The 25831-nt window shown below is 49.9% G+C and overlaps 2 protein-coding genes and 1 non-coding gene across 4 annotated transcripts in view; 1 reads left to right on the plus strand and 2 right to left on the minus strand.

Annotated features, from left to right (window-relative positions):
- The window catches only part of Slc25a47 (solute carrier family 25 member 47), a 19809-nt gene extending 1859 nt beyond the window's left edge, over nucleotides 1–17950 (plus strand). The window contains exons 2-8 of the mRNA XM_031356886.1: nucleotides 55–162; nucleotides 9755–9857; nucleotides 14434–14477; nucleotides 14791–14862; nucleotides 15334–15516; nucleotides 16408–16732; nucleotides 17038–17950. Of these exons, the coding sequence (XP_031212746.1) occupies nucleotides 9827–9857; nucleotides 14434–14477; nucleotides 14791–14862; nucleotides 15334–15516; nucleotides 16408–16732; nucleotides 17038–17318 (936 nt within the window). The 5' untranslated portion in view covers nucleotides 55–162; nucleotides 9755–9826 and the 3' untranslated portion in view covers nucleotides 17319–17950. The remainder of the gene's footprint in view (nucleotides 1–54; nucleotides 163–9754; nucleotides 9858–14433; nucleotides 14478–14790; nucleotides 14863–15333; nucleotides 15517–16407; nucleotides 16733–17037) is intronic.
- A 3754-nt stretch (nucleotides 17951–21704) lies between these two features.
- Wars1 (tryptophanyl-tRNA synthetase 1) overlaps nucleotides 21705–25831 on the minus strand; it is a 32477-nt gene continuing 28350 nt past the window's right edge. For both annotated transcript variants that reach the window (XM_031356016.1, XM_031356017.1), the window contains exons 10-11: nucleotides 24963–25103; nucleotides 21705–23112 (exon numbers count right to left, since the gene is read on the minus strand). In XM_031356016.1, the coding sequence (XP_031211876.1) occupies nucleotides 22951–23112; nucleotides 24963–25103 (303 nt within the window). In that variant the 3' untranslated portion in view covers nucleotides 21705–22950. The remainder of the gene's footprint in view (nucleotides 23113–24962; nucleotides 25104–25831) is intronic.
- On the minus strand, nucleotides 24639–24744 carry LOC116081244. Its single transcript, XR_004114764.1, has one exon. It is a non-coding gene; the product is annotated as a U6 spliceosomal RNA (small nuclear RNA).

Here is a 25831-nt window from a genome sequence, read left to right on the forward strand (position 1 = left end):
GCTAAATAAACCCTTTCTTCCCCAATTTGCTTCTTGGTCATGATGTTTGTGCAGGAATAGAAACCCTGGCTAAGACACATAGGAAGGAGTCACTTGAGCAAGGCATCCTGCTATCCGAGAGCCCTTTGCACAGGACGTTGATGATCTGAGGCAGAAGACAAGGTGGGTCCAAATGCTTGACCTTGGTAGTTAAGCTGGGAAGAGACCAGAGAGAGTCCTGGAGTGCCCAGATCCTGGGGCTGTATTGCTTTATTGTTTGCTTATGTTTTACAAGGGTGAAATCACAGCAGGAGGGTACTACCTCTTCAAACTCTGCCTCACAGGTACTGAAGTCTGTTTCCTGAGGGTCCCAGCTAAAGGGCGCGCAGTAGGAGAGAGGCAGTGTGGGAAGGGGCTGGCTCTGCCCACAGTGACAGGTTTGGAAATGTCTTTCCTGAGTTCTTACATAAGACAGGTTCAGTGTACAAACAGAGCCAATAGTGGACAAAAAGGAGCACCATGCCCTTTGATCTCCCTCCCTGGAAGGGCTGTCAGTCAGCCCCTACCTCGCCTGCTGAATGCTAAGGACAGGAGAGCTGTAACAACATAGCTGCATCCACTCATTTTCCCGCCCTTTCCTACTCAGCTCTGGTTTACACACCTGCCTGTGCCTGTACAAAGGCTGGCACCTTCTGGGGAGCCCTTCCCCCTAACCTCACATAGCTCTAGAATGTTGAACTCTATCTAATTCTCATGCAAAGAACCTCACCTGAACACCACCCTGGTCTGGATGCCCTCCCGTTGCAGCTCCTAGGTGGAAATCCTACACACACACACACACACACACACACACACACATACACACACACACACACACGTGATGGCATTAGCAAGTAGGGCCTTACTGGCTAACTGTGTCTCCTCTGTCCACAGACACACAGCTTGTAAAATACAGACAACGGGTGCTTCTAATTGTTTAAAATGTAATTTTTAGAATAAAAAAAAAAAACTCTAGGGGCAGAGGCAGCTGGAAAAATAGTTTAGCAGTTAAGAGCACTTTGACCTGAGGACCTGAGTTTTGTTTACACCACCCGTGTCTGGCAGTTTATGATCACCTATACCTCCAGCTCCCGGGGGGATCCAGTACCCTCTTCTGTTTTCACACACACACACACACACACAAAATAAATAAATATATAATAACATTTTTTAAAATCCTGTAAGGCTCTATGTGGTAGCTCACATCTCTAATCCCAGCACTCAGGAGGCAGAAGTAGGCATATCTCTCTCTCTTTTTTTTGTGTTTGCTTTTGTTTTTTCGAGACAGGGTTTCTCTGTGTAGCCCTGGCTGCCTGGAACTCACTCTGTAGACCAGGCTGGCCTCCAACTCAGAAATCCACCTGCCTCTGCCTCCCAAGTGCTGGGACTAAAGGCATGCGCCACCACTGCCCGGCGGCATATGTCTTATGACTTTAAGTCCAGCCTGGTCTACATAGTGAATTCTAAGCTAGCCAAGACTACTGTATTAGTCAGGATTCTCTAGAGCAACAGTTCTTAACCTGTGGGTTGTGACTTCTTTGTCAACCTCTAGCTCCAAAAAATATTTGTGTTATGATTTATAACAGCAAAATTATAGTTATGAAGTTGCAACAAACTAATTTTATGGTTGGGGTCACCACAACACTGTATTAAAGGGTCGCAGCATCAGGAAGGTTTGAAAACCACTGCTCTAGAAGAACAGAATTTATAGAATGAATCTTTCCTCTCTCTATATATATCTATATATTTTATGTAAAGGTATATACATGAGGTTTATTAGAATGACTTATAAGCTGGGTCCCACTAATCCAACAATGGCTATCTATTGAATGGAAGGTCCAAGAATCCAGTAGTTGTACAAGGCTGGATGTCTCAGCTGGTCTTCAGTATTCACTCAAATCCCAAAGAAGTAGGCTCTAATGCCAGTGAAGGGATAGACTGGCCAGCTTGGGTGAGAGCTTACAAAGGGAGCAAGCTTCCTCTTCCACATCCTCTGTACAGGCTGCCAGTCAAAGCTGTGTCTCCCTGCCTTAAAAGATCTGGATTAAAAGTGTCTTTCGGGCTCTCTCCCTCCTCTCTTTCCGCTATTGCTATTGCCCCCTCTCTCCCTCTCAATTAAACCTCTTACACGTGGGGGAAAAAAGTGTCTTTCCACCAGGTAGTAGTGGCGCACGCCTTTAATCCCAGCACTTGGGAGGCAGAAACAGGTGGATTTCTGAGTTCGAGGCCAGCCTGGTCTACAGAGTGAGTTCAAGGACAGCCAAGGCTATACAGAGAAACCCTGTCTTGGGCGGGGGGTGTCTTTTCATCCCAAAGATTGGATTAGAAGTGGATCTTTCATCTTTAAATTAGGCAAAATTTCCTTTTAGGTGTGCCCCTCCATTTTAGGGTTTTGGTTAATTCTAGATGTAGTCAAGATGACAATCAGGAATAGCTGTTGGAGCACTGGAGAGATGGCTCAGCGGGTAAGAGCACCAACTGCTCTTCCAAAGGTCCCGAGTAACCCAGCAACCACGTGGTGGCTCACAAACATCCATAATGAGATCTGATGCCCTCTTCTGGTGTGTCTGAAGACAGCTGCAGTGTACTTACATATAACACTAAATAAATCTTTAAAAAAAAAAGAATAGCTGTTGGAGCTACCCAGTGGGAAACACTCAGCACCAGCAAAATCCTGTAAGGAGAGGCCGGCTAGATGGAGTCGCGGGCAAAGTCCCTGACACCTGAGTCTGGTTCTTGGGACCCATGTGATAAAAGAGAGCACCAACTGCCACCTCTTGCCCTCTGACATTGTGGTGTGACATGGATGCCCCCACTTACACACAAAATAAATGTGTACTTTTATAAAGTATAAAGATTCCCATCAGAGGCTGAGATAACATAGAGACATGAGGGTCTGAGCTTGGATCTCCAGCAGAACCTAGCATCAGAAGGCTGGAGCAGAAGAATCATCCACAAGTTCAAGGCCAGCTTGTGCTACACGGTAAGAAAGCCCGAGAAGTAAGCCACCATGAGGAGCGAGGGAAGTGCTAGAGCAGCAGCCATGCAGGGGTAGAGAAGAACACAGAACCAGGATCAGCTAGCTCTCTCAGCCTGGCAGGCAGCCTCAGAGGAGGCTCGGACCGGTTTGTCTGGCTGGTGTGCCTTGATGTGAGTACCCACTTGAGGCTTCCTCTTGGGAAGTGAGCCATAGGGCTCCTGAACGGCCCCTGCGCAGGGGTGGCAGCAGGGGTGGCAGCTTGCGTTGAAGCCAGCCTCCTCAGCATGCCGGAAGAAGTTCGGAGACAATGTCTCAGAGTTCTAGGATGCTTTGGCTTGGCACTCGTGCTGTCACCTTTGTTTCGGTATGCGTGCTTTGAGCTGGGGGAGGGATCCAGGGAGCAGACAGTATCTAACTGCTGATGTCCTGCTGCCCATGATGCTCCGGTTCCAGGAAGTAGAGAATGAGGATTAATTTAATAATTGTGCTACAGCCCTGGGCGTAGGTGTGTCGGAGTCCTGCATTTCCAGCGGTTCCCCTGGGGTCAGCTCTTAGTTCACCAGAGGCTGCCTTGGCCTGCTTTAGAACCCACTTGGCCTTCAGAAGTCAGCAGACACCAGAAACTCAAGATGGTGCTTAGTATAATAGCTATACATACATACATACATACATACATACATACATACATAAATACATACATACAAATAGGTTGCTGGGGCCCTGTTTGGGATCCCCCCCCCAAAAAAAAACTAGAAAATCATAGGGGTCCTTCACAGATATCTGGCCATATGTCCTACTCAATGTGAACCCCCTCTGGGCTCACACTGGCACACTGGCAACCTGGTGATGCCAGGGGCAGGCTGTTCCCAGCCTACAGTCAGAATCAACAGGCCCTGGAGGGCTGTGGCCTGAGGAAGACTGTGTGCCCTGCACAGGCTTGATTTGAGGTGTGGGCAAATTAGTTGGAGTTGGCATCATAGGAAGCAGGAGAGGAGGGAGGGGCAGTTGGCAAGGAGGATGCTATGTCCTGATCCCAAGCTGGTCACTGTCATAGTGGGCATATCACTCTGTCAGTATCAGATGTGGCCAAAGGGAGTCCTGGGCAGCTCCAGAGACTGAGGGGGAAGGCTAAAGAAAGATGTCTAGTATCTTGGAACCAGGAGTTCTCTGAACGTTTGTGAGGTTTTAGGCAATGTCCACAGCTTCTCCTGCCTTCCCTCCCAGCCTTTGGCACTCTGTCCTTAAAAGGTGGAGCCTAGGGACTGGGGAAGTAGCTCAGGGTTTAGCACTTGCCCTGCAGGCATGAGATACTAGGTTCCATCCCCAGCACTGGAGGGTAAGGAATTAAGAGTCTGTCTCTTCCTGCCTGTGCTGAATGGTTTGTACTGTAAGGAAAGATGTAGGGAAAGCCTGGGATGGGCTAAAGAATTTACCTATCTAGGCTGTGAAGCAGAGCAGGAACGATCTATTGTAAGTTGTCTAGGTTTTACTGTTGTGAACAGACACCATGACCATGGCACAGCAACTCTTTTGTTTTTTTGAGACAGGGTTTCTCTGTATAGCCCTGGCTGTCCTGGAACTCACTCTGTAGATCAGGCTGGTCTCGAACTCAGAAATTGGCCTGCCTCTGCCTCCCAAGTGCTGGGATTAAAGGCATGCGCCACCACTGCCCAACTACGGCAGCTCTTATAAGAACAACATTTAATTAGGGCTGACTTACAGGTTCAGAAGTTCAGTCCATTATCATCAAGGTATGGTAGCATCCAGGGAAGCATGCTACAGGCAGAGCTGAGAGTTCTACATCTTCATCTAGGTTGCTAGTGGAAGACTGGCTTCCAGGCAGCTTGGATGAGGGTCTTAAAACCCACACCCACAGTGACACACCCACCCCAACAAGGCCATACCTCCAAATAGTGTCACTCCCTGGGCCAAGTATATACAAACCATTACACGGCTTACAGCCACCGCTGCAGGTCACCCTCTGGGTGCTGTGGTCATATACAAGAAGCAGTGGACCCCTGGGCACCCAGGTGAAGACACGTGGACAGGAAGAGGAAGGAAGAAACGTTGGGGCCTGGAGAGATTGTTCAGGGATTACAGACATGCCCTGCTCTTGTTGAGGACCCAGGTTTGGTCCCCAGCACTTGTGTTGGGTGGCTCACAACCCTCGGTAACTCCAGTTGAGTGACCTCATGTCATCTTCTGGCCTCTATGGGCACTTGCATGCTCACAGTGCACGTAAGAACAGACACACACATGCACATAAAATAAATTTTAAAAGAGTTTTAAAAAGAAAAAAAAACACTTAAAACTCATTTGCGGGATATGGCAGTTTGTGTCTGTGCTTCTAACACTCAGGAAACTGAGGCAGAATTTCTTTTTGAGATAGCATCTCAAGTAGCCCAGTCTGACCTCACATTGCCCATGTAGCAATGAATTTCTGTTCCTCCTGCCTCCAACTGTTGGGGTTACAGTCATGTGTCACCATGTCCAGCAGGAGCTTGCAAGGTCTCTTTGTGTCGTAGATCCTGAGGCCTGGGTTATATAGCGTCTCAAGTCATGTAAGACGTGTGGTTAAGCAAGAAGATGACTAGCCTGTGTCCAGGCCTTCTGTGTGACTCTGAGGGCCTGCCTTCTCCCACGAGCCCTCTGTGGTAGCCCCAGGCGTGGGCTATGATATTCAGGTGAGGGAGGCCTAAAGGCGGCCTGGATACTAGTTAGCTACCTAGCCCATGGCAGGATGTGGCCCCATAAGACACCCCTTGGGCCTTTCCTATTGTCCTTGCAGGCTTGAGGTCCTCTGCCTACTAAGAAAGAAGTCAAGTCTCAGGGAGGTTGTGTCTCTGACCTGAGGTCACACAGCTAGGCAAAGCAGCTTTCCACAGCAAACCTAGGCCCACAGTACTACACCTTCCCAATGCACATGTACAGGACTCCCTGGCAGAGGTCTCTTCCTTCCTTGCCACATTCTCGATCAGCTCCAGCAAAGAGAAGGAGGCAGCCTCAATAGTTCACAGGCCCCTTCATGATGACAGTCAGTCCAGAAGGAGGCAGGGCAGGCACAGGCAGCTCCATGGTCTGTCTGCTCCTCAGCTACTTCCATCATGGACCACAGCAAACCTTACCTTCCATGGCCTTGGGCAGCCTTTAGCCACTCTCTCCCACAACTTCCTCCTATCATCCCGGCCTTTGTCCCTCAGTTACCTATCTATCCATCTGTCAATGCTCCATCTTTGCCTCCATCCATCTCTTACTCATCAATCATTTCTGTTTCTACCTACCCACCTCCCCCTTGCTTATCTGTCCATCCATTTCTTCATCTCTGACTCTACCTTTTTGTTGCTCCATCTATCCATTTCTACCCATCTGTCTTAGTTAGGGTTTTACTGCTGTGAACAGACACCATGACCAAGGCCAGCCTTATAAAGGACAACATTTATTTGGGGTTGGCTTACAGGTTCAGAGGTTCAGTCCATTATCATTAAGGCAGGAACATGGTAGTTTCCAGGCAGATATGGTACAGGAGGAGCTGAGAGGTCTGCATCTTCATCTGAAGGCTGCTAGCAGAAGACTGGCTTCCAGGCAACTAGGATGAGAGTCTTAAAGCCCATGCCCACAGTGACACACTTACTCCAACAAGGCTATACCCACTCCAACAAGGCCACACCTTCTAATAGTGCCACTCCCGGGGCCAAGCATATACAAGCCATCACACCATCTGTCTTTTCCTTGCTTATCTGTTCAGCCATCTGTCTGCCTTCCATCTATTTTTCTACCCATCCATCCATCCATCCATCCATCCATTCATCCATCCATCCATCCTTCCATCCATTCCACTCTCTATCCAATTTTCTTCTCATTGTTTATCTGTTCACTCATTTGTCCATCTCTCATCCATCCATCCATCCACCCATCCATCCATCTTTCTCTCCCTTCATCCCTTCCTTCCTTTCCTCCCTGCCTCTCTAATCATCCACCCAATCCATCTGCTCACTGACCTGTTCTCATCTCTTCCACTTAGCCACCCAGCAGCAACTCATCCTGAACTGTGTGCTACGAGTGTGGGAGGAAGGCCATCATAGGCCATCAATGTCTAAGAAAAGTTGCCAATGAGCAACCAGTACAGGCACCAGCCATGCAGTCTGGGGCATAGTTGTGGTTTTGGTGAGTCTGGGTATATTTATTCAGAAGACAAAGTGCTGGAGAAATTAGGCTCTGGTGACTCAGAAAACATGACTGTCCCAGGGTCACCTTTCCAATTCATACTCCTTCTGTTCTCTTTCCCTGCTAATTCAGGTGTCATGTGACTCTCCCTAGGGCAATGTAAAGAAAAGATTCCCCATTCCTGATATAGACAGCATCAGCACACTCAGGCATAGGTAAGATATTAAGACATAGATGGAATGCTAAGGCCTAGGTAAAATGTTAAGGCCTAGATGGAATGTTAAGGCCTAGGTAACTGTTACCTGGCTAGCCTGCCATTATAAGAAAACTTTCAAATATGTTGATTCTGCTGTTACTAGGAAACTTTCTCGTGCCCCAGTTGATTACATATTCTATTATGTCCTATGCCCTGGGAAAACAATCATGATGGAAGTCAGTAGAACTGCTTTGTATAGTTACCCACAGTAAGCTTGGACCCAAACCAACCACCCAGCAGCACTTCCTACACTTGTATGTGTGCTTTTATGGTATTTGCTTTTGTAAGCTGCCCCCAGGATGAACCCCAACAGAAGAGTGACACCTATATCAATATAAGAAACTACTTGGAATAAGACTTCCATTTTGAGCAGGGCTTGAGTAAAGTTGAAGTTCCCAAGACCTCCTTGGGAAGAGACATCCTACTTGGCAGAGACATGTACATCCTGGTTGGCAAGTTAAGACATGAAATGTTTGGCAAGGCAAGTCCCCTGCCACAGTTGAAGACTGCAACAAATGGGAGGAGGATAAGTGTAAACAAAGATATGTTTCTAAGGGAATCCCCTATCCCTAAACCCTGATTGGTGGAATAACTTGGCACAGGTGTTTGTAGATCTCAGGTTTAAAAAGCCCTATAGGATCTTGACTCAACATCACAGTCAGCCCCTGGTCTGACCTATGTCCCTGAACAATTAGTCTTGGGATGTAACATTCAATAAACCATCCCTATTTGACTGAGACTGATGTTTGAGTGGTTAATGCAGTAGTTCCTAGACCCAAACAAGAACACCAAAGAAAGAATTCCACTCAAATACAGATTGATGAACCTATAAGTTTATTGGGATTATTTACAAGAAACTCAAAAGGCATTTATCCTTCTGGGAAATCTCACCTTGTTTTGTAAAAGTATCTTTTATTCACCAGATGTGATTGTCATCTTGGAGGTTTACTGCTGAATAAGCTCTCCTTTCTAGCTCTTTCTGAACTCTGACTGGCCTGTTCAGTTCAATGATTCTGGCTCAAAACTCCTCTCCAAGTTGGTTGATTCAATCTGGCTTCTCTCAGCTTCTGACTGAATTTCTCTGCTTGGCCTCAAACTAACTCTGGCAATTTTTTCTATTCCTCTGGCTATTTCTCATTCTCTGGCTCATTCTGTCTTTACCTGCAGCCTGTCTCTCTGCAGAACTGTCCTGGTAAAACTGCCCACATACCTTTTCTCCCTGTGCTGCTCTTAAGTAGCCCCTCCATCCTTTCCATTCTCATGATGGTTGGGAATATCCTATCTCTGACTCATTCTGTCAAATCTTCTTCTGATTCATCACTTTGTCTGCTCCTCAATTAGATGTCACTTTCAAACATGGCTGCTTCCTTCTACAAACTAACTTTACCTTCATTAAAAGTGTGTGCTAAGGATGTGTGTATGCACATATACATTGAAGTTAGAAAACAACTTGAGGAGTCGTTCTCTCCTTCCTCCAGCGTGTGAATCCCTGAGATCAAACTCAGGTTGTTAAGCTTGTTAGCAGGCAGGTACCTTTATCCATTGAACCATCTTGTCAGCCTAGCTATTCACCTCTTGAAGTAACTCTGTTATATGGAATAACAGCTTGCAGACTGCTTAGAGCCTAGACTGGAGTTACCTCATGTCTTGGTTACTGTTCTATTGCTGTGAAGGGACACTGTGACCAAGACAGCTCTTATTTTTTAAAAAAGCATTTAATTTGGGGTTTGCTTATAGTTTCACAGGTCTAGTTCATTATCATTGTGGAGAGCATGGTGGCACACGGACAGACATGGTGCTGGAAGAGTAACTGAGAGCTACATTATGAGCCATAGGCAGAGGGGGAGAGAGAAAGACAGAGCCAGAGAGCCAGAGAGAACCAGAGTGAGATAGAGAGCCAGAGGGAGTCAGGAGACAGAAGAGAGGGACAGAAAGACACAGAGAGAAACAGAGAAAGACAAAGTAAGACAGAGAAACAGAGACAGAAGAGAGACAGAGAGAGACAGAAGAGAGACAGAGAGAGAGAGAAGAGAGAGACAGAGACACAGAGAGACAGAGAAAGAGAGGGGAGGCTCTCTGGGTTTGGCAAGGGCTTTTGAAACCTCAAAGCCTACCAACAAGGCCACACCTCCTGATCCTTTTAATCTTTTCAAACAACACTCCCTGGTAATTAAGCATTCAAATACATGAGCCATGGGGTCCATTCTTATTCAAATCATCACACTCTATTTTGAGTGTAAGTGTAGAGAAATGACTCTGTACCACTTTTACACAAGTGAATGCTACCTGCTGGCATACCAGGAGGCACAAACTGATCATTTATCTGTGTCGTTTAGGAATGCTGCTTGTGGATATACTAAGTCACTCCAGGAACACCACCAGACTCATGAACTTATCAACTAAACAAGATGAAACCCCTCACTTGGATCTCTAAAAGAGGTACCCAAGTCTATACCGGGGCAGGTGCACTGAGTGGCCTGTCACTTGGCCCCAGCCTTTTCCACAGGAATTTTGCCAGAGTGAGGACTCAGCCTCTGTCCCCTGCTTCAGCATCCTCTGCCTGTGACACAGCCCACTTCAAACTGACTCTTCCCGTGGCCTGTACCTACTGTGTCTGTATCTGCATCTCCTAAGACTTATCTGGTCTCTACAAACTTTTACCTATGTCCTTATGAGCTCTCTACCTCTGACTTCAGGAAAGCTGGACTGAATTCTGATGCCTCTTTATCATTGTTCTCACCCCCCTTTTAAAGATTTATTTATTTTATGTTTATGAGTACAGGGTAGCTGTCTTCAGACACATCAGAAGAGGGCATTGGATCCCATTCCAGATGGTTGTGAGCCATCATGTGGTTGCTGGGAATTGAACTCAGGACCTCTGGAAGAGCAGTCAGCGTTCTTAACTGCTGATCCATCTCTCTAGCTCTTTCAGCCTATTTTTAATGTGTATGTGTGTGTGTGTGTGTGTGTGTGTGTGTGTGTGTATTACTGTGTAACATGTGATCTAAGAACTAACATTGATAACCAATTGGAATAAAAGAATCTGTGATTGCTGATGGCCACAGCAGCAGGCAAACTCAAGATTACTTGGCCAATCACTACCAATGAATCTGACTTATAAATTGAGGTGATGTGTCCATTGTTTCTGACATTGTGTGCTCAGGGCTCTTTTCAGATAACCTTAGGGTAGAGAGAGGCCTCAAGAGACTCATGAGCCTCCTGAATCATGAAAGACACTACTAGGCCCACTCTCTTGAGAGTCTCCTGTGGGTTGTCACAGCTGCTCTGCTTCATAGCAATGGCTGTGCCTAACTGGGAGCAGCCGCTGACCCACCCCAGTCCTTCCAGTCACCTTTGGGCTTTTCCTGGCTGTCAGAGCTCTCTGTTTCACTTCCAGCACATCAGGTCTCTAGGGCAGGTCCAGGTTGTTGTGTTTACTGAGGTGTCTCATGCTTTGTCACCTGGCATGTGTTGGTTGCATGCATCAGGAGCCTGGACAGATGGGCTGCTGTCCAGAAATGATGACACAATTAGGGAAGTGCAGGTGGACAGTAGCAACTGGTCCCGACTGTGATAGTTGACGATAGACACCAAGACTGGCAGAGAGACAAAGGTGTCCAGGGTAACTGGGGTCTTGGGTCCTAGTGTCAGGGTCGATGCCCTGCCCACTGGCAGTGTGGGACTGAAGGGGCCTGGTCTCTCTGGTGGACAGTGTGTTTTAGGTTCCCTCATTGTCTAAGGTCCTAGCTTCTTGAATGCAACATCTGGCTCAGCTTCCTCTCTGGAGCCACCCATTGTCTCCCTCTTGACCTTCTGTTAGTGAATTTGGCTGGCAATTCTGGAGGGACCCAGCTGGAGCTTGCTCTGTGTGTGCACAGATCTTGTGGGTGCAGAAGCAGAGGCATAGAGAGCCCAAAGACCTAGTCACAAAGCCAAATAGCAGTGTCAGCTTCCAACCGGATGCTGAGTCATGCCCCTCCACAAGCCGGGATGGACAGCCATGCCCCTCCACAGGCCGGGATGGACAGCCATGCCCCTCCACAGGCCGGGATGGACAGCCATGCCCCTCCACAGGCCTGGATGGACAGCCATGCCCCTCCACAGGCCGGGATGGACACCAAGTTTGGCCTCGGACAGGATAATTTCTGGCCTCTTCTGCCCTCTGCCCTCTGGTGTGGCAGCCAGCACTGACAACTTGTCTAAACGTAGACAAACTGTGAGGGTGAGGGGTCATCCCTAGTTTGAAACTAGCTTGTTCAAGGCCAGCCTACTGAGAACAGAAAAACAAGTGGACACGTGGCCTCCCGGTGCCCTGCACTGAGGGCCATTCAGACAGAACTCTGAGTGTTCCATGTCAACATGCCCCTTCCCTTCTGAGTGTTCCATGTCAACATGCCCCTTCCTTTCATGTGGCTCTCTCTAGCCCCAAGGCTCCCTGAAGGGCTGCAGCCTGGGTCTCTGAGTCTCTGAGCTCCCTGAACTGAACTAGCAGTGGTAGACAAGGTTGCACTTTCTACATGGGCTGGCCGCCATCAAATAGATTGACTCTAAGATAGAGGCTGCCTCAGGCAAGTCTTCTTTGGGGTCTTGGTGGTTCTATGGTTAGAACAGGCGTTTGCTTCCCCTGCCTTTTAGGGCTGGAGGAGAACTGTAAAGAGGGGTACATCTCTGAGGGGCCACTATTTATGCCCTCACCATAAGCAGTCAGAAGCTCAGCATAGTCTGAATCCGGGAATAGAGGCAGACATAGGTCTTGGAGTTGGCCACCTCCCATGACCTCTCACATGCTTTTCTGATCATTGGCACCATGAACCTTGTGGGGCATGTGAGTGTGGGCATCAAAATAGCCTGTTAAACATCCCTGCCCCCGCCTCTGCTCACAGGTATTTAAGATCTGCAGAATTTGTAGGAGCCAGCCAGTGTGGCACAAACAGCAAGACCAGAACACTTCTCAGTTTCTGTGCTGTCCATGGATTTTGTTGCTGGGGCCATTGGAGGTACAAGAGTTGGATAGAGGGATGCAGGGGTTGGGGAGAGTTGGGGGTGGTGCTTTTGTGTGTATGTGTGTGTGTGTGTGTGTGTGTGAGTAGGAGGGTGCCCTAGGCAGTCAGGGTTTGAGCAGATCCCTGGCATGGACCACGGGTTCCCACATAGCCTTGAAGATCACGCAAGATGCTGAACCAGTCTAGAGATTCCTGGCTTGGGAGCAGGAACTTGACCCTGTGGGGTGAGGTGGCTGGGGTCCTGGGTGTGGGTGAATGAGCCCGGAGGAAGAAAGAAGGTTCCAGGGAAGAGCTGTGTACACAGGAGTTCTGTTTGCAGAGAGCAGGAGCTAGAAGTAAAGCAGGCCCACTGAGGCATACTGCTAACTGTTAGCCCCCTGCAGCTAAAACTGTCTCTCTCTGGGGTGAGATAACAGAGGAGAGAGGTGGCTGCCCTCTGGACTGGGGGGGGGGGGGGGGGGGGGTTGGCAATGAGCCTCAGGCTGTGTAACTATTTGGAGTGAGGCACCCTTGGCCCTGCAGCTATTGTGAAATAGCTGTGGGTGGCTCCTTCTCACTGCTGGGAACAGTCTGGGGGTAGAAAGGAAAGACAATCCCAGCTTCAGGGAGGGTGGCTCCTGGCCTAGGCTTGGCTGCCCTGGTCTTGACCTACACTATCCTGAGGCTGATGGCTCCCCTGAGCGTTAGTGTCACAGGAAGTCACTCGGAAGCTACATCCTCCTTACAGCCACAGGAAAGGTCCTAGTCAGGGTACCCTTGCTCTGTGCTGGGCCTGGATCCCTAGTCCTAGGGACTCAGACCCGAGCCTTGAAGAAAGGATCTAGATCTAGATCTAGAGGGCATAGCAACAAGGCCATATGACACAGACCCTGATCAACATGTTTCCAGGCAGAGGCACAGTAAGGAGGCCTAAGAGAGGAGGGCTTTGAGGGATTGATAGGAGTTGGTAAAGTGTTGAGAGATGTAGAGGCTGTTCTATCGGAGTCTCCTGTCAGGTCCTTGCTTTATACCCTCCCCCTAGGAATTCCCTCTTCTTTTCACCCATGCGCCTTGTCATCCTGGCATCCTTAGCGCCCTCGCTTAGGGGAAGAATGTCCCAGCACTTCACTGGCCCCCGAGTTTCCTCAAGGTTGTGTTGTAGATGTGGAAGCCCTGGTGCTAGAAGTAGCAGGCAAGAGGGCATCGTAGATCCGCTGGTCCAAAGCCAGGGCGGTACTACCAACCTCTCTGCAGGATGAGCCAGCAGCTGTGGCCAAAGTCTTCAGGAAACCAAGCAGCTCAGACAGGGGAATGGTTGCTTAGTGGGCAGTTCCCGAGGCTCTGAACACCCAGGTGCCCACTGCCTGGGTCTGTGTGGGTGCTTAGAGGACAACAAGGGTAGGCAGTTCTGTTGTATAGAAAGCCAGAAGGCAAGGAGTTGCAGTTTCATAATCCCCTCTGAGACATGACCCCCAGTGGCTTAAGGACCTCCTGCAGGCTCTGCCACCGCCCACACGTGGGCCTCTGGGGGAGTTTGCGCAGACCAGCAGCAGTGCACACTGTCCTACCCTCACCTTCAGTTCCAGGCAATGACCTAGGCAGGGGTCCGGGCTGCTGCCTTTCTCTGAGCCCTGGGATGTGTGGGTGTCTGCCTGGCTTCCACACAAACCCTGCTCAGGCTGAGGCTTGGGGGCAAAGTCTACCAGGCAGGGTCAGCCAGAGTGGAGCCAGATGTTCTCCCAAAATGTGATGTCAGAGGGGAGGCTGAGGACTGTCCTTGGCATGGGCAATGGGAATAGGAACTGTTGGGCCAGGGTGGGGAGTGTCTAGCAAACTTGGTAGGTACGCCCTGAGTCTCAGTTTCTTACCTGCAAAACAAAGGATGCAGAGAGGAGGAGCCTAGGCAGGGTCAGTGGAGGTGGAGGACAGGGCCTTCCCTGAGGCCACCCGCTTCGTTCCTTGGGATAGATAGGCTCCCACTGCTGATAGGGCCATCTCCTGCTGCTTCACGGGTTCCTCTCATTGCTTTGCAGGAGTCTGCGGTGTTGCTGTGGGGTACCCTCTGGATACAGTGAAGGTACAGCAAAGGCCCTGCCTTGGTTTAGATTGTGCTCAGTGTCTCTGGTACCCAGCTCTGGTCATCAATTTGAATGCTGAGAGGACCTAGCCTTCCCCTCAACCCCCTTACTCTAATACTATTATTGATTGTTCTCTATGGCCCTCGGGACTCTCAGTCTCTCTCATCCTATGCCTTATTCTAAAAGCGGCTCGCTGTCCCCACTCAGTCTACGGCAGCATGCATCACCATCAAGGGGCAGAACCAAGGCTTCTATTGACTTTACCCCAGGCCTAGGGCCAGCCCTTCCTGAAGACTTCTTCCTCTCCTGCAGGTCAGAATCCAGACTGAGGCCAAGTATACAAGCATCTGGCACTGCATCCGGGACACATATTGTCAAGAGCGGGTAGGACTGGGGCCTGATGATGTGGTGGCACTTGCTAGCAATACCCTTCCCCTTTGGCCCCTGAGACTGTTGGCACAGTGACTGTGCCCAGTCCAGTGGTCCCTCTGACACCCAAAGCTTGAGCACCTGGGAGATTTACAGGGTAAAGAACCAAGCCCCTATCTCCAGGGGAGAGGACACAGGAGTAATTCTGTTTCTGAAGGCCTGGGAAGTGCCCATCCAGGAGAAGGTCTTGAGGAAACTATACGAGTGAACTTGGGGCTTGGTGCGGGCAGGGGTTAGCTGAGCATTACACTGGTTCCATCATCATGGCTAGGCAGTTGTCTCTTCAACCCCTCACCCGACCTCAAACATTGCCAAGTCCTGAGACTCCCCCACCCCCCAAGTTTGGAGGCCCTGGCCTGAGCAGTCTCAGTGCCAGGGCATTTTCTCTTGGCTGGGTCCTGTCCTTACTTGGTCTTCATCCCTCAGGTGTGGGGCTTCTACAGGGGCCTCTCACTGCCCGTGTGCACAGTGTCCCTGGTGTCATCTGTATCTTTTGGTACCTACCACCACTGCCTGGCTCACATTTGCCGCTTCCGGTATGGCAGCACAGACGCCAAGCCCACCAAGGCTGATATCACACTCTCAGGATGTGCCTCTGGCCTTGTCCGGGTGAGTGGAGGCAGCTGAGGGTGGAAGGGTGTCACAGGCTCCCGGGGGGTCTGAATCATAACCTCCCAGAGGGTGTCAGGACAGAGGCTCTGAGAAGGTAGACCCTGAAGGGCATGGAGGCTGTGGAGTGGAACTAGGAGCCTGTTGGGGATGGGCTAGGCTCCCTCCTAGTGTACTCTAGTGGAGGGAGGAGATGGCCGTAAAGACCGTCTCTGTTGGTGTGAGGACTCAGAGAGATAGCACTCATGTGCTGGTGACCTTCCAACTGGGTGGGCTCCACTGCCAGGGTGGCCACCAAATGCCTGAATACCACCCAGTGTTACCATGGACACTTGGCATCAGGCACCACAGATGGGAACAGGGCAGGCAAGTACAGCTGATGTCCCTCATAGGCCAGGATGGAGCATGGATAAGTCCTCAATTCTTAGAGCCCCATGGGCTGAGAGGCTAGGCACAGCTACTGTATATGGTACAGAGACCAAAGGCTGATAAGCCTAGCCAGCCAGGCTTCAGCCTCTCAGCTGCCATCTCATCTGCAAGGGGTCGGAGAGAAGTAAGGCCAGGGGTGGAAAGACCTGATGTAGCTGAGTCCCACAGTGACCACCATGCCTTGCCTTTAATAATGTGATTCATCACAAACTTCTGTGTCGATTCTAATTTTGGTTGAACTTAATCTCATTCACTTAGCATCCAGTATGTGTTGAGCCAGTGCTCTCAGATAGGAGAGAAGCAGAAGGCCTTGCCTTTGGCCTTAATTGGGCTGAACTAGCTTTGAACTCAGTGCCATTGAACCCCTGGGACCAGCTAGCAGCCTCAATCGATGGAAGGCTGTGTCCTAGAGCGTGTGGGCAGGCTGTGGGCAAGTCCTACTCTGTTTCCTCCCTGTCCTAGGTGTTCCTGACGTCACCCACTGAGGTGGCCAAAGTCCGCCTGCAGACACAGGCCCAAGCTCAGACACAGCAGTGGAGGCCCTCGGCCTCCTGGACATCTGTGGCTCCTGCTTTGTGTCCTGCACCCACTGCTTGCCTGGAGCCCAGGCCTAAGTACAGTGGGCCACTGCACTGTTTAGTCACAGTGGCCCGAGAGGAGGGACTGCGGGGACTCTACAAGGGCAGCTCGGCTCTGCTCCTCCGTGAAGGTCATTCCTTTGCCACTTACTTTCTCTCCTATGCTATGCTCTGCGAGTGGCTCACTCCTGCTGGCCATAGCCAGCCAGGTGAGTGACAGGCAGAGGGTGGGTGGGGTTGGCCCTGTGACATGGGGACTGGGAGATAGAAGCATATCTTTAACCCAGGCATGCTTGTACATGTGGTCTCTCCGATGACACCAAATCAAGCTAAACATACTTGTCTACCTGCCTCATTTATCAAGTAGGGTTTTCTGAGGGGAGTGTGTGTGACTGTCCAAGACCACACAGTGACTTCATGCTAGAGGGGTTTAACTTGATTCGGTGAGTTTCCCTGGACTGGGTCCTGTCTCCAAGAAGCTTGCAGTAAGGGATGGTCATTGTCTTTCCTGCAGATGTCCTAGGTGTGCTGGTGGCTGGAGGCTGCGCTGGGGTCATGGCCTGGGCTGTGGCTACCCCCATGGATGTGATCAAGTCCCGCCTGCAGGCGGATGGGCAGGGCCAGCAGCGCTACCGGGGCCTTCTGCACTGTGTGGTGACCAGCGTGCGGGAGGAGGGTCCCAGGGTGCTCTTCAAGGGGCTGGCACTCAACTGCTGTCGTGCCTTTCCTGTCAACATGGTGGTCTTTGTGGCTTATGAGGCTGTGCTGAGGCTCACTCAGAGCTTGCTCACATAGGCATCCCTGTCACATAGCAGCTGGAAACAAAGGGGAGTATGGGTAGGCTCAGGGTCCCACAGGGCTGTCACTGGAACAGCAGAAGGCCTTCTGTGCCCTGACTTAGGGGAGGCCTGAGCTTAGCCAGCCCAGCTGCTGATCACAAAGTCAGGGAGTTGATCTGCCATCTGCTTAGGGGTCATGAGTCAGAATTGTGTTGGTCTCCTCGATGAGGACATGTGTCAGTTGGAGTCATTTGTCACATGAACAACTGTTCATTCCTGCTTGTACTGCCATGCCCACACCCATTTCAGAGCATAGCCTCACCAACCTCTCCGGGTGCTAGGCCAACCTCTAACCCCAGTTCCACTCAACATCCACTGATTCACACTGTCCCCTTAGAGACAATAAGCTGGTTACATCTGACTGTAGGCTGTGCTGGTTCCCTGCCCTAGGCCACTCAGAGTGGCCGCCATTCTCGTTGACGGAATGGGTGCAGGGCATTACCATCACATAACCACACTGCCTGTAGGTGCTGTGCTGGCCACATAAAGATCCTGGAAGCTGGGCAGTGGTGGCACATGCCTTTAATCCCAGCACTTGGGAGGCAGAGGCAGGCGGATTTCTGAGTTCGAGGCCAGCCTGGTCTACAGAGTGAGTTCCAGGACAGCCAGGGCTAAACAGAGAAACCCTGTCTCGAAAAACAAAACAAAACAAAAAACAAACAAAAAAACCAACCAACTAACCAACCAACCAAAACCCCAAAAAAACAAAAAACAAAACAAACAAAAAGATTCTGGAACCTGGTTCAGGAGTAGCTGTTAATAAATGTTTCTGTGGTTGCTCAGCTGTGTTGCTCTGTGGTCTGTGGGGTCCTGGCCCTCCTACCTTGCGCTCATGCGAAGCCTGTCTGCTCATGGTGGGAGAGGAGGTATGGCAGCTTGGTCCTGGTGGCTAGGATGGACAGAGTTCTCACCTGGGCGGCCAGATGCTCACACAGTGAGACCCTTGGGGCTGCCTTTACTTCTTTTACTTTGGGCTGTGTTGTTCTTATCTGTGTTATAACCAGGCCAAAGGATGCACCAAGGATGGGAAGGTGCTGTGTACCTTACAAAGGTTCTATGAGCCAGTGGCTTGGAGGACAGGGTAGGGTTGGGCCTGCCCTCAGGCCATAGTGGGATTAGCCTGTGCTTCTGAGGTGGGTTGCCGAGAGTCAGGCTGGAGTCCAGTGAGCCCACTCACGGGGTCTTCACAGAAGAGTCTTGTGGTAGATAGAGCTGGCTGATTCCTGCTTTGGCTGTGCGTGTTCAGATGTAAAGCCTGGCCACATATGCACATATGCACCAAATGCCTCCATTTTTTTTTTTTTTTTTTTTTTTTTTTGGTGGTGGTGGTGGGGGTCCTGTGACACTTTCCAGTTTCTAGAAAGGCTAGGATCTGTTTCTGGGTCAACTTTTTGTTTTTGTCTTTTTGTTTTTGAGACAGGGTTTCTCTGTGTAGCCCTGGCTGTCCTGGAACTTACTCTGTAGACTAGGCTGGCCTTGAACTCAGAAATCTGCCTGCCTCTGCCTCCCAAGTGCTGGGATAAAGGTGTATGCCACCACTGCCCGGCATTCTGGGTCAACTCTTGTCATGCAGGTCCTTGGACGCCAGCTCTCACACTGGGCCATCATCTTGCCTGCGAGACCTCCCTGTCTGTGTGATATCATTTCCTGGCCTCTTTTCCTCCTGGAAGGTCTTCGGGTCTCACTACCTGGGCACTCTGGGCTCCTCCCATGGAGCCTGGCTAGCTGGCTGGTTGCTTGTCTGTCCCAGCCCCAAACTGGGAGATATCCAGGACCTCTGAGCTCCAGAAGCGGTGCTTGCGGTGAGGTCCTGGTTATGATGAAAGCCAGAGTGCTTCCAGATGGGTTGGGAGGCTTCGGGAAATGGGCATGTTTCCAGCTACAGCCTGGAGGGAGGGTTGTCCAGCCATCCTCTGCAGGCTTCTAGGAGGGGCAGACAGACACACAAGATGCAGCTGCTGTGGACTTTTGAAAGGTATTCCCTTCACCTGATTTGGGTCACGTAGCCTGTCCGGCCTTTGCGTTCTCTTCCAGTTTCAGTGAGGTTTCTCTTTAGACAACTTCAGTTACTTTGCAGACTTAGGAGTGACTTTGCACACATGCTTGCACGCTTTGAATATGGACTTAGCACTCCACCTCTCTTGAATTGCAATCCTGAAGCCCTGTGACTTTAATTTCTGAACTTGAATGTTCACCTCACTTAGAGAGGTAGAGATGCTGGGACATTCTGGGCCAGTACCTGGAAAAGGACAGCTAGTAAAATGTCTCCAGAGTCACTAACCCTGACCCTGTCAGGTTAGCTGGCGCCACTCACTCTTTGTTTTTTATTTTAATTTTTTTAGTTTTAACTTTTTTTTTTTTTCAAGACAGGGTTCCTCTGTATAGCCTTGGCTGTCCTGGAACTCACTCTGTAGACCAGGCTGGCCTCCAACTCAGAAATTCACCTGCCTCTGCCTCCCAAGTGCTGGGATTAAAGGTGTGCGCCACCACTGCCTGGCTAGTTTTAACTTTTTTAGACAGGGTCTCACTATATAGTCTTGGCTGGCCTGGAACATGCTATGTAGACCAGGATGGCCTCAAACTCAGACATCTGTGTGTTTCTGCTTCCTAAGGGCTGAAATTAAGGATGAGAGACACCACACCTGGTATGTCACTCATTCTGTTGTGGGAGGTGAACTCAGACTCTTGGCTCTCATGTCCCATGTTCACGGGGTCAGGGCTATGCTCTGGTCTCTGCTGACCCCAAGTGCTGAGCTGCTAGCCTGACCTCAGTCTCCAGGTTGCCCCTGAGGAAAGAAGTGACTTAGCAGGAAGGGCCTGGAGCTCACTGGATATCCCAGGCTGGCTTTACATTCTTCATGTCTTCTTGCCTCAGCCTCCCAAGTGCAAGGATTTTAGGCATAAAGTTACCATCCCTGGCCTCACTCTTGCTGCCAGAAGCAGCACAGAGTCAAGGAGAAGGAACTGGCTGCCCCTGATAACTTACTGGAGAAGAGCTGGTATCCTTCCAGGGCTACTTCAAGAAGAAAAATCGAGGCTATAGTCTTTTCCAGTGAGAGCTAAAAGCTGCCCTTGACTGCTCCCACAGTATATACTGGCTGCAGACTTATGGGCCCAGGAGTAGGGCCAGTAGTTAACTCTGGAGAGTTTCACCAAGGCCTGCTTACCTCTGGATATACTGTTTGAGATGGGAGCTATTTGTTTGTTCCTGTCAGAGGGGCTCACAGCTCCATCTGTGTGATATGGATGCCCCTTAGAATGAAGGCCATTCTTCCCAGACTGCCCCATTAAATAGCCTGCGGAACCTTTCAGGGAACTCAGAGAGACCACAGGGTTTTGGCAAATGTGGATGTGGGTGTTGCAGACCTGAAGCGACCCTCACTTTGATGAGCAGTAGCCTTGGGCATCACCTCTGTACATTCTTACATGGAGGAGATGGAGCTCCCAAGAGGCCAAGTTACCCAGTTGTGGCTGATGGGGGATGGGATGGCCTGGGTACTCATTCCTCAGGATCCCACCTAAGACATCAGATGCTCTGGCTGATAGACAACGACAGCAATGTCTCTCCCCTCATCTGACACCAGAACGTTCCATGGGTGCAATGGTGCCTCAATGCCAGGGCATCTTTTGAGTATCACTGGTTATCTTGGACCAGAGAGAGAGAGAGTAAAGCAATCCTCTGTATGTTTCACCACCTTTGACCACAGCCAGCTAGGTGAGTTGTTGGCCTGAGAAGTGTGGCCAGTCTAGTAGGAGGGGGCCATAAGAGGAGCCTGTTCAAACTACCACACTCTGATACTCTCATAGGCTCTGAGTCCAAGTGCTTGGCTTTCTAGGGTGCAAATTTTAGTGTTTTCAAGACTAAGTTAGAACAGACTGCTCAGTAACAGATTCACTGTGTGGCCTTGGACAAGTCATGTTTGCCTATTTGCAAATATGGACAGGTGGGTAAGGTGAAGCCAGGTTCCATTATGGCCAGGTCTACCCTGCACCACTGGCTCAAGCCTGCGCTCCTCACTTCAGCATCTCCCTGAGTACCCAGCTGGCTGCAATGGTACGTCACATGCACACTCTCGTTAGGCTGTTAGACTGTCAAACAAGGTAGAAAAGCCACCTCAGGGAGGATGGCAGCTTCTCAGGACATGTGGCCCTCACAAAATGATCCCTAGGAGCCTGCCTCTAAGCACCATGGGATTTCACAGCTCCACATTTTCCGAAGTGTTACCCCCCCTCCCCGCCCCCCAACGGCAATGGGAACAGCTACGGCCTTAGCAGTAGGTGTGGTATGTAGGCTGGCAGCTAGTCCAATTTCCTCTGCAGCCTGCTTGGACAGACAGTAACAGACAGGAGCACAACAAAGTTTATTATTTTTTGTCTGAAAATGATGCAAGGACATAACACTCAGAGTGGCCCTTGTGCCTTCAGAGAGGACAGACACTTCAACCAGGGGCTTTCCCTGAGACATGGCTTCTGCTTTTCCAAGACTCTGAGTGGAAGCTCATTACGAGTAGCCCGCCCAGTGAGAGAACACAGGGGCCTGGACCGCTGCTGTTCTTTTCTGTCTAGCTATGGTCCACCAGCCTGAGGCACGGCCAGCACACTGTTCTGGCCCGCCCTCCACTTCAGTCAAGTGTCAAAGCAAAAGCATCTGTAAAGGCAACAGACTGTCCTTAGAGTCGGGTGTCTGGGAGGGGCCACCTCTAGGCTTTACAGGGAGGAGTCTGGGCCATCTGTGGGGAAGTTAGTACACTAAAGGGTAGCGAGCATGATTCTGGAGGAGATGGCACGCGTGATCTGGAGTTTAGTTACCTCAGCCTCAAGGCTCACCCACAAGACTCGGGTTAGTAGAAATGACCCAGCCTGGTCCATAATCAGGGTTAAGCATAGAACCGAATTATCCACCCAGCTTTGTGGTGCAGGAGACTGAACCCAGGGCATCATGCATGCTAGACGAGTGCTCCACCACCCACTGAGCTACACCGCCAGGACAAAGCTGATGACTTCCTAGTCAAGTGTAAAGCAAAGCTTGTCCGTATTACATAAAAATGTATATATGTGTGTGCATGCCATGGGCTGAGGCAGTGGCATGTCCCACTACATGTCTCCTTGTCAGTTTTTCACTGCAGTTTTCAGTTTTACAGTAAAATGACATTCTGACTCCACAGAAGCAGAATCAAATGCAGATGACTACAGGATCTTGCTAGGTAGCCCAGGCTGGCTTAGAACTTGTGTCTTAGCCTCCTGAGTAGAGACTATAAAGTGTGTACAACCACCATGGCCAGCTGAGCACACATACTTTTGTTCTGGAACCCTAGGCTAAGAACGGTCCTCTGTGGACCAGGGTGGCACCACCTCTGGGCTCTTTGTAGGAGAGATTCCGGGCTGGGGTTCTATCTGACCACACATTAGCATCACCTGATCAGCCTTAGCAGACAACAGATGGAGAGACATCAGAGGAAACGGCATCCAGAATGCACAAGTGCACAGAGACCCAGGTCCAGGAATTACCACGTGGCAGAAGCCTATTGGGAGTGTGACTTGATTTGACAGGGTGAGATTACAGAGAGGTTTGTCACAGAAAAGAGACATTACTGGAAGTGGAAGGATAGCTGCCGCGGCGCCATGAACTCCTTCACTGTCTCCTCAGTGACTGCCTTGCGTCGGGCCTGGTGCTCTGCGATTAGGGGCTGAAGGACGTCTATGAGCGTCTTCTTGAGCTCTCCAGTGAGCATGGCTCCGCTGGTGTAATCCTGTGGGAGGAAGGCAGATACTATGAGCAGTGGCTCATGTGTCCACACCCTCCCTTCCTGAGGCTCTGGTTCAGCCTATGTCCCTTTATGAACTATGCTGAAGGGGCACAGTAACCTGGGTCTTATAGGACATTAAAATGTCTTGTTTCCTGCACCCTAGTCTCCTTTTTTTCATGTTTTTTTTTTAAGATTTATTTATTTTATGCATATGAGTACACACTGTAGCTGTACAGATAGTTATGAGCCTTCATCTGGTTGTTGGGAATTGACTTTTCGGACCTCTGCTCTCTCTGGTAGACCCCACTTGTTCTGGTCGGCCCTGCTCACTCAGCCCCTGCTCACTCCGGTCCAAAGATTTATTTATTATTATAAATAAGTACATGGTAGCTGTCTTCAGACACCAGAAGAGGGCTTCATATCACATTATGGGTGGATATGAGCCACCATGTGGTTGCTGGGATTTGAACTCAGGACCATTGGAAGAGCAGACGGTGCTCTTACCTGCTGAGCCATCTCATCAGCCCCTCCATGTTTGTTTTATCTTCATTTATTATTTAGTAAACTAGAAGCCCTAGAAGATTGTTTTCTAATGGGAGATATAAAGGGAGTGCATGTGGATGGAAAGAAAGATGGGTGGAGCTGGGAGGAGTGGAGGGAGGGGAGACCATCATCAGAATATATTGTCACCTAAAAGACAGGGGGAGAACTGAATGCAGCTTCCAGCCCATTGGCTCCTATGTGCCCTGACACCTTTTCCTGACTGTGCCACTCTTCAAATGGACAAAACAAAAACCTAAAACACAGGCAGCAGCAAGCTGTGGAAAACTGCCTGCAGTTCGACACCACAGGCACTAACCCGCTAGTGAGTGGGTTCTTCCTCTGAGAATTCTCCTGTGAGTGTCACGTACCTCTCTCTAGCTGGCTTCTCACTGCCACTTTCCTTCACCATCCTTGCCATTGGTTCCTATGTCACTAAAACCCTTCAAATCCTTACTCCCATAATCGAAGCACTCAGGTAGTCAAGGCAGGAGGACTGGTCTATACAGGGAGTTCCAAGGCTACACAGTGAGATTCTGTCTTAAACAATAACAACCAAAGACAATCCACAATGGAGCAGTGGCCAAGACGGCTCTCGCAGTGGTGCAGTGAACCTAAGACTGCTCTCTCTGGCCTCCACCCCCACAACAGTGCATGTTTGCATGTTTTTCTGCTGCTGTTCCTGTGTCTTTGATGAAAAGAAGTTTACTCCATAGGATTTCCTTGGAAAATATTCCAAGGCCAAGGCTCTGCTTGCCCCAACCTGCTCCCTGAACGGCTGTCCCAGGATGATGCACATCTACATCATCTCCTGCTCCCTGAGAGGCTGTCCTGGGACCATGCACACTTAAGTCATCACCCAGTAGGCAGTTTTATCAAATTTCTCTACTGACAAGGATGACAAACCTCTTTATGCTTATACTTTTGTGAACTATTCAAGGACTCTTCCCATGTGGTTAGAAATCTGAGTGATCTTATCTTGTTTTGCTTTATATATGGGATACTTTATGGATTTCTGGTCATCTTTCTGCAGGGCCTATGCTCATCTTCTCTGTATTGCTCTAGTTTTGGTATATATGCTGTTGAAGTGAGCACCTATTCTGTTTTTTTTAAATATAACATCTTGCTATGCAGCCCAGGCTGTCTGGGAATTTATAATCTTCCTGCTTCAGCTTCCTGAGTACTAGGTCTAAGTAAGTATGAACCACTGTGTCTAGCTCAGCCCAGGCCATCAAGGATGCTTCAGCAACGAACAAGGCCTGGCTGGGCTGTCAGGCTCATTTGGGTGTGTGGCAGGATTGGGGTAAACTCACCTTTCTGATCTGCTCCAGCCTGTCGTCATCTTCAAGAAAGAAGGTCAGATACATGAAGGACACGTCCACTTCGCAGTTGCCCCCAAACTGCCTGTGCTCCTCCACAGTGTCTCTTCCTCCAGAAAATGCATGCTTGTTGACCTGTGCCAGCACAGAGACCAGTCAGAGTCCCACACTGTCCCTGGACATCAGTCAGGGCCCACAGGGTGGCTGTTACACTAGTGACTCAAGGTGAGAAACAGGAGAGCAGGTGTTTGACCCCATCTCCCATTGTCCAGAGTCACAGAACATTCTGGAAACCAAAGCAGACTGGGCTAAGATCTAGGGAAGAGCCAAAAGGTTCTTCAGAGTCGGTGGCCAACAGAGAGTATGGCAGATGGGGCTGTATCCATTGGAGGCATAAAAGTAGCACCCACCCCCATATGCACATGAGCCATGCAGTCAGAGCACAACTGAGGGAAGCTCCACTCTCAACATGGGGTAGCAGGAAAGGCCTGTAGAAAGGTCTGCACCCTGAAACACTCGATGTGTCAGATGGTTAAGAAAGTCCCAGATGGGGCTGGAGAGATGGCTCAGTGGCTAAGAGCACTGGCTGCAATTCCAGAGGACCCAGGTTTAATTCTCAGTACTCACAAGGCAGCTCACAACTGTCTGTAACTCCTGTTCTAGGGGGATCTGACACCCTCACACAGACATAGATGTAGTCAAAACACCAATGAACATAAAATATAAACAAACAAACAAAGCTCCACATGGGCTTGGAGAGATGGCTCAGCTGTTAAGAGCACTGGCTGCTCTTCTAGGGGACCCGAGTTTAATCACCAGCACCCACTACTGTCTGTAACCAGTTCCAGAGGATCTGATGCCCT

This window comes from Mastomys coucha, unplaced genomic scaffold (assembly GCF_008632895.1).
Source record: "Mastomys coucha isolate ucsf_1 unplaced genomic scaffold, UCSF_Mcou_1 pScaffold6, whole genome shotgun sequence".
In the NCBI taxonomy this organism is placed as follows: domain Eukaryota; kingdom Metazoa; phylum Chordata; class Mammalia; order Rodentia; family Muridae; genus Mastomys; species Mastomys coucha.